Here is a 14963-nt window from a genome sequence, read left to right on the forward strand (position 1 = left end):
ATTGGATAACTCTTGACACACATTAACTACTACATCAGACAGTGCTGATGACAAGTCTTCATCAGACTCTTTTTAGCGGATGGTTGTTTAAAATAAATCAGTTTCACTCCTCAGAGGAAAACCAGAGCCAAATAGGATCTGAATGGTTCTATTTTATTTCACAGATTAATGTTTGCTACCTTGTATTTGCCACTCAAAGCCAAGATGCTTGAGACAGTTTTGGCGTGAACATGACTTGTGCTTAGTTTATTGAAAGAGGGATTTTTTTTTGCTTTTGAGGCCTGGAAAGGTTTCAGTATCCAATAATAAAAAAAGTTGTGGAACCAGTTTATATTTATAGCCATGTTAGTTGTTGCCCTGGGGATTGTGTTGTCTGTCAGCCTGTCACTCCACATTAAGTCAGTCCACTTTGAAATAACCTCTATTGGATTGGGTACTTTGTAATTTTAGATTAATCATTATGAAACATCAAATTTAGATTTTTATTATAGGTGTCTTTGTCCACATTTAGGTATAACGATAGAAAGAGTGATTTCCCCCTTGTATTGCTTTAGTTTCAAGGTTAGGGTCTGGAAATGTTAAAGTATCCTTTGTAAAACCTGTTGTGTAACGAATATAATTTTAGCCATGTTAGCTGTTTAGCTCAGGGCATGGTGTCTGTCTCTGTCAGTCTGTCAGTCCATCTCCTTGTTGTACACTGAAATATCTTAACATCTTTTGAATGGATTACAAATAAATACGGTCTAAAGATCCAAACTTTGTTCACTTTCCAAACACTACAATTTTTATTTTAACAATTCTCTTGTTTTGAACCTGGCAACCTCCAGTATTAAAAAAAGATGCAGAAGTGAAGATTCTGCAGTTCATTGAGTGTCCGCTTGAGGCTGGCTCCAAGAACCCAGGAAGTCACATACACAGGCATTCCAAAATGCATGATTTTACAACAGAGAAATCCTTTTTGATTTTATAAACAATATAAGTTATACACTACATGAGGCTGATCTGATTGACAGGTGGGCGCGGTTTAACGGTTTGTGAAGAGACTTAAAACCTGCCTCAGCTCCAGCTCTCAGCCTGTCGTTAGGTTGACTAAAAGTTAGACTGAGACAGGATTTCCAGCATGGACGCTGCCGCCGATGAGCCCTGTGCAGTATCAGATGGGTGAATAATTACTTACAATACTTACTTATTTATCTCGTTCTAATTTTTTATGTTTAAGGACATTTTGTGAATGCAAGTTTTGGTGCATGCAATGTTTGCTTTAGTGAACAGGTGCCACTCCGTCCAACCTGGTGTGTATTTCAGCAGGGTTAAGGTTGGCCAGATGGTTGCCAGGAGACCAGGTTTTGGTGTCGCTCATGTTACACAGATCTCTGTCTCCTGTCTTTCCCTCAGTGTTCAAGCCCTGAGCTTTATCACATTTTGCAACTACTGGATGTCCTTTTGAGGAAACATTTTTTTTTGTATTTTTTTTCCCTTTGTAGAATTCTTTAAAGTTTCCAGCTGTCGTTGTCAGTGCTCTGTGGCAGTCAGGATGCAACCGTTGGTTTTGAAGGTCCTCTGCGCCACTCTGCTGCTTGTAGCTGTGGTGCCCGCTGTGTACTCACAGTCAGGTATGGATTCATTTATTGTGTTTGACAATTATTTTCATACTGTATAACAATCTGAGTGGGTTTTGGTCTCTTTTAGAGACCTACTAGTGTGTCTTCCTTCACCATCCCTCCTAGTATCTGATGTCTCCTTTCCTTGTCTTCTTATTTCTTATTATTCATTTTGTTCACAAGTCTCCCTTTTCTTTACACCTAATGCATTGCTTTCCAATGTTTTTTTCTTCAAGAAGACAACAGTATAATTAGGAGTATATACTATCTATTATATGGCATTACTCATGAATTTTGACCCCCCACTTTTGCCTGATTTGACGCCGCCCAAACTCCTGGGACATCTTGAAATAATGAAGCAGTTTTTGTGTTTATGGTTTATGTGGGAGTATTAATAGTGCATTGGCCAACATTTTGTTGTAAGTGACACTTTCAATCCCCTGCCTGCTTTGTGTGCCTGCTATAGATTGTTCTCAGGCCGAGTCATGTGACCTGTGTGTTGGAGTCTCCATGCTCAACCTGACAGGCTGTGTCTGGAGGCTTTGTCCAACTGGTAACACACACACGCACAGACACACACACGCACAGACACACAGACACACACACACACACACACACACACACACACACACACACACACACACACACACACACACACACACACACACACACACCTCTGACTTCTGATAGTAATTCAATCATTCGGTTGCTGTAACAGAAGCTTCCCTGGTTTGTACAAGAAGACTGAATTATTTAGTATGCCAGTAACACTCATACACGCACACACACACACACACACACACACACACACACACACACACACACACACACACACACACACACACACATACACTGAAAAAGCATGTTCTCTGTCTCAGGTAATGATACAGGCAGTTGTATGACTGATCAGGGTGACTCCGCAGACACCGCCATGAACTGCAGCTGGACTAGAGTGTCTGAATTGTGCACAGGTATTCAACAATACACTCTAAAATCGACCCAAGATATTTCTATGCAACCCTATAACACTTCTTTATTTTGCGTGTTGCATTTCAGTTGTAGAGACTGTGGCTGATGGAGGAGGTGGAGGTGACTCAGGTAAATTATATGGAGACTGCTCAAGCATCCCCCTCCTTCCCCTTCTCTCCCTTTTGCGTCAGACAGTTATTATTCCCACAAGAGCTGAGTTAAATGTTCCCCACTCATTGACTGCCACAAAGTCATTTCCAGTAAAAGCCCATGAAAAAATGCCCCTCCTTCCCCCACACATCCCCTTTTCATGTCATTTCTATTTAAACATCAAAATCTTCTTCTTCTTTGCTTCCAGGGGATGGAAGTAACCCCAATCCATCATCAGAGTTCTCCCAGGCCAAGTTTGACATGTCCAGCTTCATCGGCGGCATAATATTGGTGCTGTGTCTGCAGGCGGGGGGCTTCTTTGCCATGCGCTTCCTCAAATCCAAAGAGCAGAGCAGCTATGACCCCATGTGAGTTGAGATGCATGTAGGTGTTGGAGGACAAAGAATGTAGCATGACTGCATCAGTTTAAGAAGGTGCATGTCAATGTGTTATATTAAGTGATGGTCTGTTGATGCAACAGTGGCCTCTAGTGGAGGCAGCGACCAACAGCAGTCTAACACAGTGTTGTGCATACTTAACATCCTTTATAGATTGCATTTGATTGTAATCTTTAATTGCATCTTTCCATATTAAAATTGTTTCTGTCTTATTACAGAGATCAGCCAGCACCACAGTGAAGTGTAAAGGACAAACAAACGAGCCTAGAGGACAGTCGAGCAGTGACTCATCGATTTGTGACGACAAGAGTGTTTTTTTTTTCTTTCTGAGCCCCTGTCATTCTTGGTTTGGTCCCTATAATGTTTCCCCTTGGGGAATGGGTGTGTTATAAAGTGGACTTTTTTCTCCCCAGAATAATGTATCATTCATGTTTAGTGTGTTTGTATAGTATTTATATGTCAAAGAAATGTGGCTGTTAATTTTCACAAAATCAGACAAATAAGAAAAAAAAACAGCTTTAATGTCTTCGCTTTGTGAGCTAAGATATTACGTTTAAGTGATAACCTCTTCAAAACAACCTGTATCTGAATTAACCAAGATTTTTTTTAAAGTACAGTGCTGTTGTGGGAAAGGGAGATATGATTAAATGAAAACAGTAGGTCAGACAAGGTCAAAACAGGCATTTTAAGTGTTTTTAAGAACTCTTAAATAGACCAAAATGGGTTCCACACAAGATTCTGTCCATCATTGAAGAGGATGTCTGTTTTTAGTGTTGAGCTAACATTTTGTTGCTTTATTGAGACAAGAAAAATAATATTTGTAAATGAAACATATTTCTTTCCTCTGTTAACTTGCAGTGAGTTGGATTGCTAAAATTATTACCTAAGAGAGCCATGGAGGAGATTCTGATGGTTTCTTTGTCAGAATTCTGTTTCCACTGCTCATATGATCAATATCAGTTTTAGCCCTGTAATAACAGCTATAAGAGATGTAATACTACCCTGTTTCATCATTCTGTGCTTGTTAAGTTCATCATTGTAAATGTTTGATCTTTAGGGTGTGCCACTAGAATATCAAATTGCTTTAAAGGGGCTGAATAAACTAAGGATAAACACATTTGCCTCCCTTCATGGGTCTATGTCATGTCTTGATGTTAACAGCAAGTCAAAGTCAATTTCTGCACAGTGTGAGCTAAGTGCATGTTTGACCACATGCACAGTAAGGGAGGTGATTCACCCATGCAGACAGAGATGGATGTGCAGATAAGAGACTCAACAAATATCCTCACTTATCTGGACATTAGAATGGATAGCAGCATGCAGCAGGGACAGCCCGAGATGGAGGCCTTTCGGGGAGCAGCGGGATGGGTGGTTGGATGCACAGGTCGCTGTCTGCGCCAGGACCAGCAGGCTTGAATGAGTCTGCACAAAAAAAGTTCCCCAACTGGATCAAGTGTGGCTGACTTCCAAGTCTGTTGACAAAGGCCAGGACTGAATACAGCTCCCGTTTCGCTATCCAAGCACCCTCCCCCAATACACAGAAAACCACACTTTCAAAAAAAGAAAGGGAAGTCTAGTAGACACACACTTTGAATCCACAATAAAGTTCCAGCAGATTTCATGCACTGTTCTCTCCTCTGCTCTAAAACACGGACTAGAGATCTCTGTTTGTATTGTGTGTGTGTGTGTGTGTGTGTGTGTGTGTGTGTGTGTACCATAGCCTCAGTTTGAGGCCTAGTGTGTGTTTAGCAGGTGTGGCCAGCTACAGGAGGAAAGTTAACATCCCACCTCCACCCTGCTGCCATTTAGTAAAACTTCCGTGACACGCACACACACACACACACACACACACACACACACACACACACACACACACACACACACACACTGTGTATTTTACTGTTTGTTCCGCCTCGCGCTCGGCTCCCAGTTCACCCTATGTGGACTAACTCTGGAGGGCGTGTTCACAGCATTTACTCTGCACACAGACCTTGACACAAACACACACACACATACACACGCTCACACACGCCACACACACCGCACTGAGGACAACTTTGTACAAAACCTTTCACAGATGGAACTTGCGGAAGCTGTAAAGTAAGGTAACACCGTTTTGGCAGCTTGTTATTATATGTTTATGAGGTTTTTTTTAACGATTACGAAAAGGTACAGTTGTTCTTGTTCCAAAACAGGAAAAGTAGCGACAGGTGTGCTCTCTCTCGCGCTGCTGGTGAAGGTGTATTTGAATTTGACAATTGTCCTTAAAGGCAATTATTTGTATCTCTTTTATTTTGACCAAAAACTTTGATGATAATATAAAACATAGGATCAATTGTTGTCCCATGTATTGTCTTCAAGATAAACAGCGACTATAAATAATTACTCACCAGTAGCTAGCCACCCAACTTCTAGCTTAACCCCAGGATTCTACCAATTGTTTTTATTATTAATTGGAGCACCTCTTGAACACTACAATAACATGTATTCTGTCTTTAGGTGTCAGGTTGTGAAAGCTGTGGGGTCTTGTTGCATGACATCCTGTTGGCCAAGCTTCAAAACGCTCAACTAGAGTCTCTTTGCGCATGCGTGAATCACTCTAAGGTAACTAGCCTCAGGGCAGTAAACATACACAGGTTCAGTTGTGTGAGCATTTATGAACATAATTATAATTAAAGTGTAGTGCAGCAGCTAAGTCAATTGCACACTCCTTCATTTAAACACCATGCTCCTAGTATCAAAACAGGATAGTAGCAGAATAAATCTGATTACCCTCAATATTAATTTTTTTTAACTCTTTTACAGTATGTTTTTTATTTTGTATTTGAACAAATCAGCTACAGAAAGAGTGGACTAAGGTCACTAAAAAGACTAGACTACCCTACCTGACACATCATGTGTCTTTGCCGACCTTGATTTAGTTTAAATGTTTAATAGTGTGACTTCTTAAGTTCAAGGTCAAGACAAGATACAACCTGTTTCTATAAACCAAAATGTTCCTATAATGTGCTACTTGATACACTGCGTTCTGAATGATTTGATACTGAATAAATACAAAGTCAGTCCTGAGAGCACTGAACATGTTTACTCTTGCAAGTCTTCAGTTTTTATGTCATATCACAGGCTTAATGTAAACACAGAGTAATAGGTTTGTTTAAGATCGGGGTTTTGGCTTCACTCAGGAATGGAAAAGGAGCCAGCTGACTCTTCTCTGGACCTGAGTCACTTGACAGAAGAGGAGCAGTCAAGCATCCTGCAGGTCTTACAGCGGGACCTGGAGCTGCAACGCCTCGATGAAGGACGTGTAAGGTCAGAGGTGAAAGTTTTCCCCCTTTAATTGACCAAAAAAAACGGTTTGTTATAGTTAAAGATATATATAAAAAATAAAAGAAACGTATTGTGCAAAACCTTAACAGTGTAGACCATAAAGCTCAATTGCAGCTGATATGATTCAGGTTCTGATGCAGGGAGGCACAAGATGAGATGGGGTCCTCAAAATCAGGAAATGAACTTGTTTTCTCTTTACATTTGAAGCAGGTTTAGACTTACTCTTTGTGAGCTGTTTCAAGAAAGTGGAATACGAGGAAAGACAAAGAGTGAACAGTAGGATCCCAGAACTTTCCCTTAGTTTTATGAACGAAAGTCAGTGGCCAAACTGTGAACCTGGGACTCTTCTGAGTTAGTTGGGGCAGTTGCCCACTTTGCCACTTTTGGTTGCTAAATGAGCCGAGAGTAGACTCACTAAGTGAAGTCATAAAGATACACAGGGACATTTGTTTTGCCTACAGGGCACAACATCTCCTGCAATATCAGTGTTATTGATTGTTGGCAATGTGGTCTGAGAGGACCTCTAAATTTAGCTATAATTTTTTTTTAAAAGAAAAGAAAGGAAAGCTATTGTCCCATTTTTGCTTGTGTTGATTAATCTTCAAGTTTCGGCATCAGCAAGCAAATAGTTACGCATTATAAATTATTTTCTCTGCAGCTGATAAGTCTTTTAATCAGGAAGGAGTATGACATGCTCATTGCGAGTTCCCAGTGCCTAAGGCAGAGTTCACATCCTCACTGTTGATGAGTTAAACCTGATAATGTTTTTCATTTTTGCTAGACTTCAATAAATTAATTGGCAATTATGTTTTCAACAAAATCAAAACGAAGTAATAATAGAAGTCTACTGTCAGGGTGACTATAGAAGAGTAAAGTATTTGACCCTCCTTGTTATTGTAATTGAAGTCAAGCCCTGTCTTTTTTTCTATCAGTAGAATTCACAAAGGGTCTTGTCTGTTTTAGGATCAGTAAATTATATAACAGAAGGGACAACACTGACTGTTTGGTTTGAGTCCTAGCGTGACATGAGCCGACTTTGCAGTTGTGATTGTTTGCTGTGTAACTCGGCCTTGTGTTGACGCTGCAGGATCCTTGAGGAGACAGAGACAGACCCTGCACGTCTGCGCTCCCTGACGGGGGTGTGGTTCGACGAGGAGCGCAGCAAACGCCACCGCAACCGGGCGTCAGTCTGCACCCTCATCCATGCCACCCTCCGCCACAGAAAAACCAAGAGCAGAGGTAAGTTTTCAGTTAATGCGATACTAGTATTACCAATCAGTGGGTGTTTTCTCTTACCCTGATAGGGATATCCCAGTGATGGCTGTGTGGTTGTTGTTATGGTAACAGATGTGTCCCTGACTGAACTGTTCAATGGCGAGAGAGAGGAAACCTCGCACAACAACAACAACTCCTCTCCTGAGGCTGAAAAAAGACTGAAAGACAGAAAAGAAGAGCAGAGTGGAGGGTTAGTAAGAAGTCGGTTTACAGAGAAAGAAATGTAACGTGTGTAGGTACAGTTGTTCACATCTTTTTTTTCTGTTTCTAGAAGTCAGGAGAGTTTTCAAAGTTCTCCAACATCCAGAACAAAAATTCCCATAACAAAGGTCAGTGTGCAGAAGACTTTTTAAAACTCTTTTCCTATGCTTAAAAATATACTCTAAATATAAATAATCATCTCCACTTTCAGGGTCTCCCGTTTAGAAATAGTTCCTCCTCATCCAAAGGTATGAAAACCTCTAACTCAGTGCCTCTGTACCTTCCTGGCCAACTCTAAGTGTGATGTTTAACTCTTTCTATTCCTTCATAGAGTATGAAAGAAGTAATGGCCACTCAGAGGATCTTGAGGTGATTATAACACACATTCCCACATTTGCAGATTACACCAAGTAGCAGTTCTGGTTTTAACGGTAAATTAATCCACAATCTGTTTAAACATAATGACAACAACTCCTTTTAAACCCCTGGAATAACGCACTCCTCAGATATCCCATTTATTTGAGTGAAAAACAGTTTCTCTGACTTTGAAATGTTCACAAAGTTTAAGTGGTAACGTTGAAACAATATACAAGATACAAAAAAAGATGTGCTGCATTTAATTTCTCAGAAATAATGTACTTTATGGAAATCAGCTAATGGTAGCAGCTAAATATTGTGTCAAAAAATGACACGTGACCAAAACATCTTAATACAACTATAAATTATAAAACGTTTCTTGTCCGCCATTCCTTTGCATAACATGGCTCTGATTTTTGTTCCAGATGTTTTAACCTGGGGGGATTTTCTTTTTTTCTGATTTTTCTGATAAAACATGAATGCAGCATAAATGAGTTAATTCGTCAAACATCTTTTACATGCATTGTACGATGATGTGCGAAAAGGAAGACGGTAATAATTGATAGATGATGTGTTTAAGAGTTATGGGTGTGTGTGTGCGCTCAGGAAGACTACGGGGACTATGACTCTCTGAGCAGCAGCCTGACAGAGCCAGCTTCTCTGAAAAACAGCAGCTCCACCGGCAGTCTTCAATCAGGCTACATGGTACCTACACTCACACATATACATTCACACACACACACACACACACACACACACACACACACACACACACACACACACACACACACACACACACACACACACACACACACACACACACACACACACACAAGCACTTTTGATTAATTGTCTATCCGGCTACGCAAGATGACTCAGCAGAGGACAATGACGCAGGAGCTGATTTCTGCTGTGTGTGTGCGTGTGTGTGTCTGCGCGTGTGTGCGTTATAGCTCACTGGGAGCATGATGAGTCTATTCAGCTCGGGGGATTTTGGGTTAGTGGAGGTGAGGGGCCGTATTCTGTTCTCATTGGTTTACGACACCCAGAAGGAGGAGCTGCAGGTGAAAGTGAATCGCTGTGAGGACATCGCCTTGGCACGCAAGAATCGCTCTGATCCGTGAGTGACAGTGCAGGTGGATGTATATTTTGCAGCTGCAATGACGCACACCAAAACCAGTAATCTATCTGTGTGTGTGTGTGTGTGTGTTTTTCCCCAGATATGTTAAATCCTATCTCCTGCCCGACAAGTCGAGTCAAAGTAAAAAGAAAACCTCAGTGAAGAAGAAGACAGTGAACCCTGTTTATGATCAGACGCTCCGAGTGAGGCACCAGTGTTTCTGCAGTGTATAAAATACACTACCAAAGCTCCTGTGAAGGGTTTTTAGCTGGTTATGCAACAGACTTAAATCAATACTGATGTTTCTTAATGATGTAAAAAAAGAAACAAGACCATCAGGAAAAAGATAAATTATTTTCTATATTGTTATTTTTAATGCTTAAAACCACTGCAGGGTTTAGATAAAGTGGTTTGCAGCATGAAGAAGAAACAACTTTTTTTTCACCTATTCCATGGCAAAGATCTCGCTAAGAGATACATTTGACTGTTAAAAATAGACAGGACAAGTTTTTTTTTTGTCAGAAAACACTACTTACACGTGTACAGGAAAAGAACATCAGATGTGATACTGACTGGAAGCTTCTCACAGGATCTTTAAAGTGTAGTTGAGAACATATCCCGCACTTCTCACTCCCATCCATGCATTTCCTGTCTCATTCTGGATCTCGTTTTACAGTATAAAGTGCGTAAGGGAGAGTTACGAAGCCGGACCTTGAACCTGTCCGTGTGGCACGCTGAGCCCCTGGGGAGGAACGTGTTTCTGGGGGAGGTGGAGGTCGCTCTGGGCCTCTGGGACTGGACCTGCACTCAACCACTTTGGCAAGACCTGCAACCCAGGGTAAGCAAGATCAGACATAAAAAGATGCAAGATCATTTTTGAATAACCACACACAAATATTTCCAACACTCCAGAGCCTGCATCTACTGTTGTTTCGTATCTGAGTGTTTGTGTAGCAGCAGATTTGGCAGCTTTGTTGCAGACATAGAAAACAGGGAGGGGTGTCTCTGGTGTCTGGGAGAGCTGTGAAGGGAGAGGAAGACATGCTGTGAATTTCAACTAAGTTTTATGTAACCGTAATATCTTCCTGCCTCCACACTTCTGCCTCCCGCCTCCTTCCCTCTTTTTTTCCATCTCTTAATCTTTTCCTCCTCTCTACTCTCCCCTCATCTCAGGTTCATTTGAATCCAGACTCCATTAGCAGCCGTGGGACCATCGTGCTCTCGATTAAGTTCATCCCTGATGGATATGAGGGTGAGCAGAGCACATATTTTGTGGATTACAGTAATGTTCCACAGTAATTACCTGTATATCATGCATTGTGTGTGTGTGTGTTAAGGTGGCGGTCTGCCTCTAACAGGAGAGCTCCACATCTGGCTTCGGGAGGCTCACAGTCTCCTGTCCAACAAAGGAGGTGCTATAGACTCCTTTGTAAGAAGGTGTGTCAGTTCTGCAAAATAACAGAATTTATACTTTTACAATATGACCTTTCCTGCATGACACTCCTCAATTCCTTACTCTATTTACTGCCCTGTCTCTAAATAAAGGCATACAAATCCCCAAATTAACCCTTTAGATCTGGAAAAAAACATTTAATTATTACATTTGATAAAAAATTAATATATATATTTAAAATATTAACATGAACAGATTCTGTTTTGTATCTGAACGTAATTGTCTTTAATCCTAATCCACATCTCAAAAGCTTCATCCTCCCAGATGCTAGTCGGCAGAGTGGGCAGAAGACGCGGATGACAAAGCGCTCCATCAGCCCCACATACAACCACACTATGGTCTACGACGGCTTCCACACCAGCGACATGAGAGAGGCCTGTGCTGAGCTGACTGTGTGGCAGCGTGAAGGGTTAAAATCACACGTGCTGGGAGGGATTCGTCTGAGCTGTGGAACTGGTGAGTGTTTCTCTCTGCTACTGTTGTCTGAATTAAGAGTGACCAGCCACTTTACAGTCGCACCGTTTAGCCCTTATTAAGACAGAATGACATTTGTGAGATTCTGTACAGGATTATTGTGTAATAGATTCTTCATCTTTGTGGCTCTGGTGAAGGATTAGGTTTGCATTAGAGCCGGCTAACATACCATAAAAACAGTAATAGCACATACAGTGTAGCTTTTTTGTTGTTGTTGCATTTACATAGCTGATTTATTCAGGATTAGGGGCCACAAGGATTAGATTAGTGGGTCATAAAAGTATGTACATCCTGAATTAAACAAATGCTTTCTTGAGCAAATATTGAAGATTTTACTAAAAACCCTTGTGTGATTTTTCCCCGTTGTTTGGCTTGTTTCATTCACCTTCATACTAAAGTGATAAATGGAATGATTGGTCATTTTATAGGGCTCGCCCTTATTTGTTATAGTGACGCTCTTTGTAGCATTGGATATAACAGATAAAGGAACAACACACCTTTATTTACTTTGTTCTGAAAGTAGCAGTCCATATTTTGCTCTTCTGTGTTGGCATTCTAATGACACAAAGTTTTAATAGTTTCAAATGTAAAAAGCTCTGATTACAGATTAAATGTTTTTTTACGAGTCCCTTGACATTCTGTTTGCTTGGAGGAGAGCACTCTCTGTTCACAGGGATGTCACATTAAAGGTGATGTTTGTCTGGCTGGTTTATTTTATGGTCAGCTTTGTAGATGGAGCCATAAAGGCAGTGTTATGCTTCATGCTACAGTGGTGTTTGGAAGCTTTATGGTGACAGGGTTTCAGTCCAGTGCTCTACTTTGCATTTTGTCCCGTCAGTATTTCAGGCATTTCAGATGGTCCTGTCATCAGAGCGAGGTCAATTTTGGGTCACCAGAGAGTGTCTCAGTATGACTGTGCAATGCTAAATATCGTATGTTGGGCTGGTGGCAGAACAGGGTTAAGTTTAACACCAATGTGGTAAACACATTTCATTTCAGATCATTTATCTCAGTGAAGTTGTTTGCCTCGTTGTTGTTGATGGTGTTGTTTTGCTTATAATTCTTGTTTCTGCGCTTGAAAAGGAAAAGTGATGGAGACGACATCTCTGTCTGTCTGTGTTTGTGTGAAAAGTAGAGTGGTGACAACTTTGATAAAGTTTTGCTTGTCATAAACAGATTTTTAACAAAGTTTTCATATGGGTCCTACCCTCTAAATGTGTGTATGACCTGATTCTGATCAGTTTTGGGATCCTTTTGTTTCTGTGCTTATAGCATGGAGGCTGGATTTTGGATTTGTCAGTCAATCTTTTAGGTGTTGTCTCTTGGATTTTAAATATATTGTGAAGGGAAAAAAGGCATACATGGCTGGTCATACGGGAGAATGATCATTTGTTGGGCTTGTTTAAATGGCCTTAATAAGAAAAAACATAATTAGTCTCTCTGTGGTAAGGTTGTCAAAATGTTCAATACTTTATACTTTTTCACTACCATGTGTTTCAAAACAGTGCAGTATCTGATATTTTAAGGTTCTGTTGTATGCAAAAGTATCAAAGCTTTTAAAAACTACAGATCTTCAGTCATATTTTAAACCAAAAGCTGCTGTGAGAGAAAGACGGAGAGCAACGCTTGTCTGTTTAAATTCAATGGTCGATTAAACTAGATATAAGTGATCAGACTTTTTTTAATTGAACAAATACATTGGACACATTTGTGTTGTTGTGGTATCTAAACAGGTATTGATATCGTTTTCATTTTCACTAGTGTCATATCTAAGTTTAAAATTCTGCTATTGTGCCGACCCTACTGTTTGGTAAGCTGTAAAGATTTTTGTGGTCTTGAATCATGTATAATACCTGTGTGTTTTTGTTGTTGTCAGGTCAGAGTTATGGGGAGGATGTCAGCTGGATGGACTCTACAGTGGAAGAGGTCACTGTGTGGACCTCCATGATCACAAACCCAAACCACTGGATTGATGCAACACTACCAATCAGAACAAACCTCACACACCGATCAGAGTGACACACACACACACTCTTTGTACACATACACACATGATACATTCTAAATGTTTCTATAATAAGTTAAATGCAAGGACACTAAGCATAAAAGTGCACTTAACCTCTGTGTCACAATGATTTGCTGTTTTTTTATATATATACTGTACGTACACTCACACAAAGGAGGCAGTAGTGTGACAATGTTGTGAATTCATGTTGTCGAAAAAAAGTAGTTTCTAAATAAGATCCGTCTACATTTCAAATGTTTTACTTTCATGTTTTGAATCACTCTGTGTCTAATTTTGAAAAACATTCTTAATGTTTAATCTATTGTATTTTATTAATTAAATAACAAACCAATATTGATGAATCATTCAGTGTTCCTGTTTCCTCTCTTACACAGAGAAAAAGAAGATAGGAGAGTAAACTGACTACCACCTTGTGGTCAGACTTTATACTTCTTTCCTTGACTTTTTTTGGCAAATGAAAATGGCAACAGTGGAGAATACCGAGCACATGAGCATGAGAACAGAGGTTTAATGTCCTGTGATTTACACTCACCCTTTTTCTTTTATTGTTCTTAATATCAGAACAAACTGTTGTTTATTCATCCTCCAATTCAACATTGGGCAGTGTCTCATGTTAATAAGTGTCCAGACTCCAGTCCAGCAGATGGCGGTATTTTGATTCTTGTCTCTTTCTGGCGTGAGACCGGAAGTATGGCTATTCCCCTTCCAAAATAAAGTCTTGAGAAGGCAATTGTATATCATGAATTTCCTTAACTGTAGGAAAACAGGTGTATCTTTTTTGTTGACTTAATACCAAATATTTGTGCTCCACTACCATGAACATTTCTGGTGTATCAAAGAGAACAGACATTCTTTAAAAATGTCTTTACAATGTTCAGTAAGTACAGACATATTTTACCAATGGCTTTTGGATTATTTTGATCAATCCATACATTTTTACATGAACTCTATTAGCCTTTAGAGAAATAATAGAATTTGCCTTCCTAATAAACGTGAACACTGATTAAATTAAAATAATGTATATGAAAGCAAATTAATTTAGTGAGGTTTCCAGTTCTGCATCTTAAAAATGATTAAAAAACACTTTTAAAACTTTTTGTAACCTACTTTTTTTCAACTTACAAATTTTAATTGTAATTACTTTTGCATTTATCCTTTTATTCTGAAGGTTGTAGTCAGATGTATTTACCTTACTATCACCTGGAGCTTGTAGAAATGTTGTATTACAGTAAGAAGGTTGTTGAAGATATCCAGGCTGCAGCTGCTGAGGTTATTCATCAGTTATTATTATCAGTGTGGCAGCATGAGATCTGTGCTGCTGTGCACAGGATGATAACAGAGTAAAAACAGATCAGTGAACAGCATGAGACTAAACAGGGACTCCATTTACATTATTAAGGCAGTTTTTATGTTATTTTTGTTTGTAATTTTTAAAGTGAACTCCACCACGTCCACACATTCAGGTATTTAAATGTGTACTGTGTGTGGGAAAAGTTGTATAAAGTGGTGCCTACTTAATTAAAGAATACACAGAAGAGAAACTGTTCAGGTGCCCCATGTGTGAGAAAAAGTTAATTTGATTTTTTTTATGACAAAGCACATGGCTGTACCC

The 14963-nt window shown here is 39.9% G+C and overlaps 2 protein-coding genes across 8 annotated transcripts; both read left to right on the forward strand.

The window, feature by feature from the left end:
- Nucleotides 1–1370: 1370 nt before the first annotated feature.
- Nucleotides 1371–3722, forward strand: cd164l2 (CD164 sialomucin-like 2). Its single transcript, XM_061059500.1, has 6 exons — nt 1371–1613; nt 2068–2154; nt 2480–2572; nt 2658–2699; nt 2929–3088; nt 3337–3722. The coding sequence occupies exons 1-6, from the start codon at nt 1535–1537 to the stop codon at nt 3356–3358; spliced, it is 483 nt and encodes a 160-aa protein (XP_060915483.1). The 5' UTR covers nt 1371–1534; the 3' UTR covers nt 3359–3722.
- Nucleotides 3723–5080: 1358 nt separating this feature from the next.
- On the forward strand, nt 5081–14441 carry LOC132990535 (synaptotagmin-like protein 1). 7 transcript variants are annotated; one of them, XM_061058778.1, is made up of 16 exons: nt 5081–5218; nt 5618–5722; nt 6278–6427; nt 7533–7684; nt 7793–7910; nt 7995–8049; nt 8133–8169; nt 8253–8290; nt 8885–8983; nt 9232–9398; nt 9499–9601; nt 10075–10236; nt 10572–10650; nt 10736–10835; nt 11102–11307; nt 13202–14441. In XM_061058778.1, exons 3-16 carry the CDS (start codon nt 6303–6305, stop codon nt 13342–13344), a joined length of 1584 nt encoding a protein of 527 aa, XP_060914761.1. In that variant the 5' UTR covers nt 5081–5218; nt 5618–5722; nt 6278–6302; the 3' UTR covers nt 13345–14441. The 7 variants fall into 7 exon arrangements, with proteins under 7 accessions (XP_060914761.1, XP_060914762.1, XP_060914757.1 ...); XM_061058779.1 differs by having other exon boundaries at nt 5082–5218; nt 6301–6427; XM_061058774.1 differs by having other exon boundaries at nt 5083–5231; nt 5635–5722.
- The last annotated feature ends 522 nt before the right edge of the window (nt 14442–14963 follow it).

The sequence above is a fragment of the Labrus mixtus genome, chromosome 16 (genome assembly GCF_963584025.1).
Source record: "Labrus mixtus chromosome 16, fLabMix1.1, whole genome shotgun sequence".
Taxonomy (NCBI): domain Eukaryota; kingdom Metazoa; phylum Chordata; class Actinopteri; order Labriformes; family Labridae; genus Labrus; species Labrus mixtus.

Coding starts and splice junctions, on each gene's coding strand:
- LOC132990535 (XM_061058778.1), top strand. CDS start 6,303: ATGGAAAAGGAGCCAGCTGACTCTTCTCTGGACCTGAGTCACTTGACA. Junction 10,651..10,735: donor CATCCCTGATGGATATGAGG/GTGAGCAGAGCA, acceptor GTGTGTGTTAAG/GTGGCGGTCTGCCTCTAACA. Junction 10,836..11,101: donor ATAGACTCCTTTGTAAGAAG/GTGTGTCAGTTC, acceptor ACATCTCAAAAG/CTTCATCCTCCCAGATGCTA.
- cd164l2 (XM_061059500.1), top strand. CDS start 1,535: ATGCAACCGTTGGTTTTGAAGGTCCTCTGCGCCACTCTGCTGCTTGTA. Junction 2,700..2,928: donor AGGAGGTGGAGGTGACTCAG/GTAAATTATATG, acceptor CTTTGCTTCCAG/GGGATGGAAGTAACCCCAAT. Junction 3,089..3,336: donor CAGAGCAGCTATGACCCCAT/GTGAGTTGAGAT, acceptor GTCTTATTACAG/AGATCAGCCAGCACCACAGT.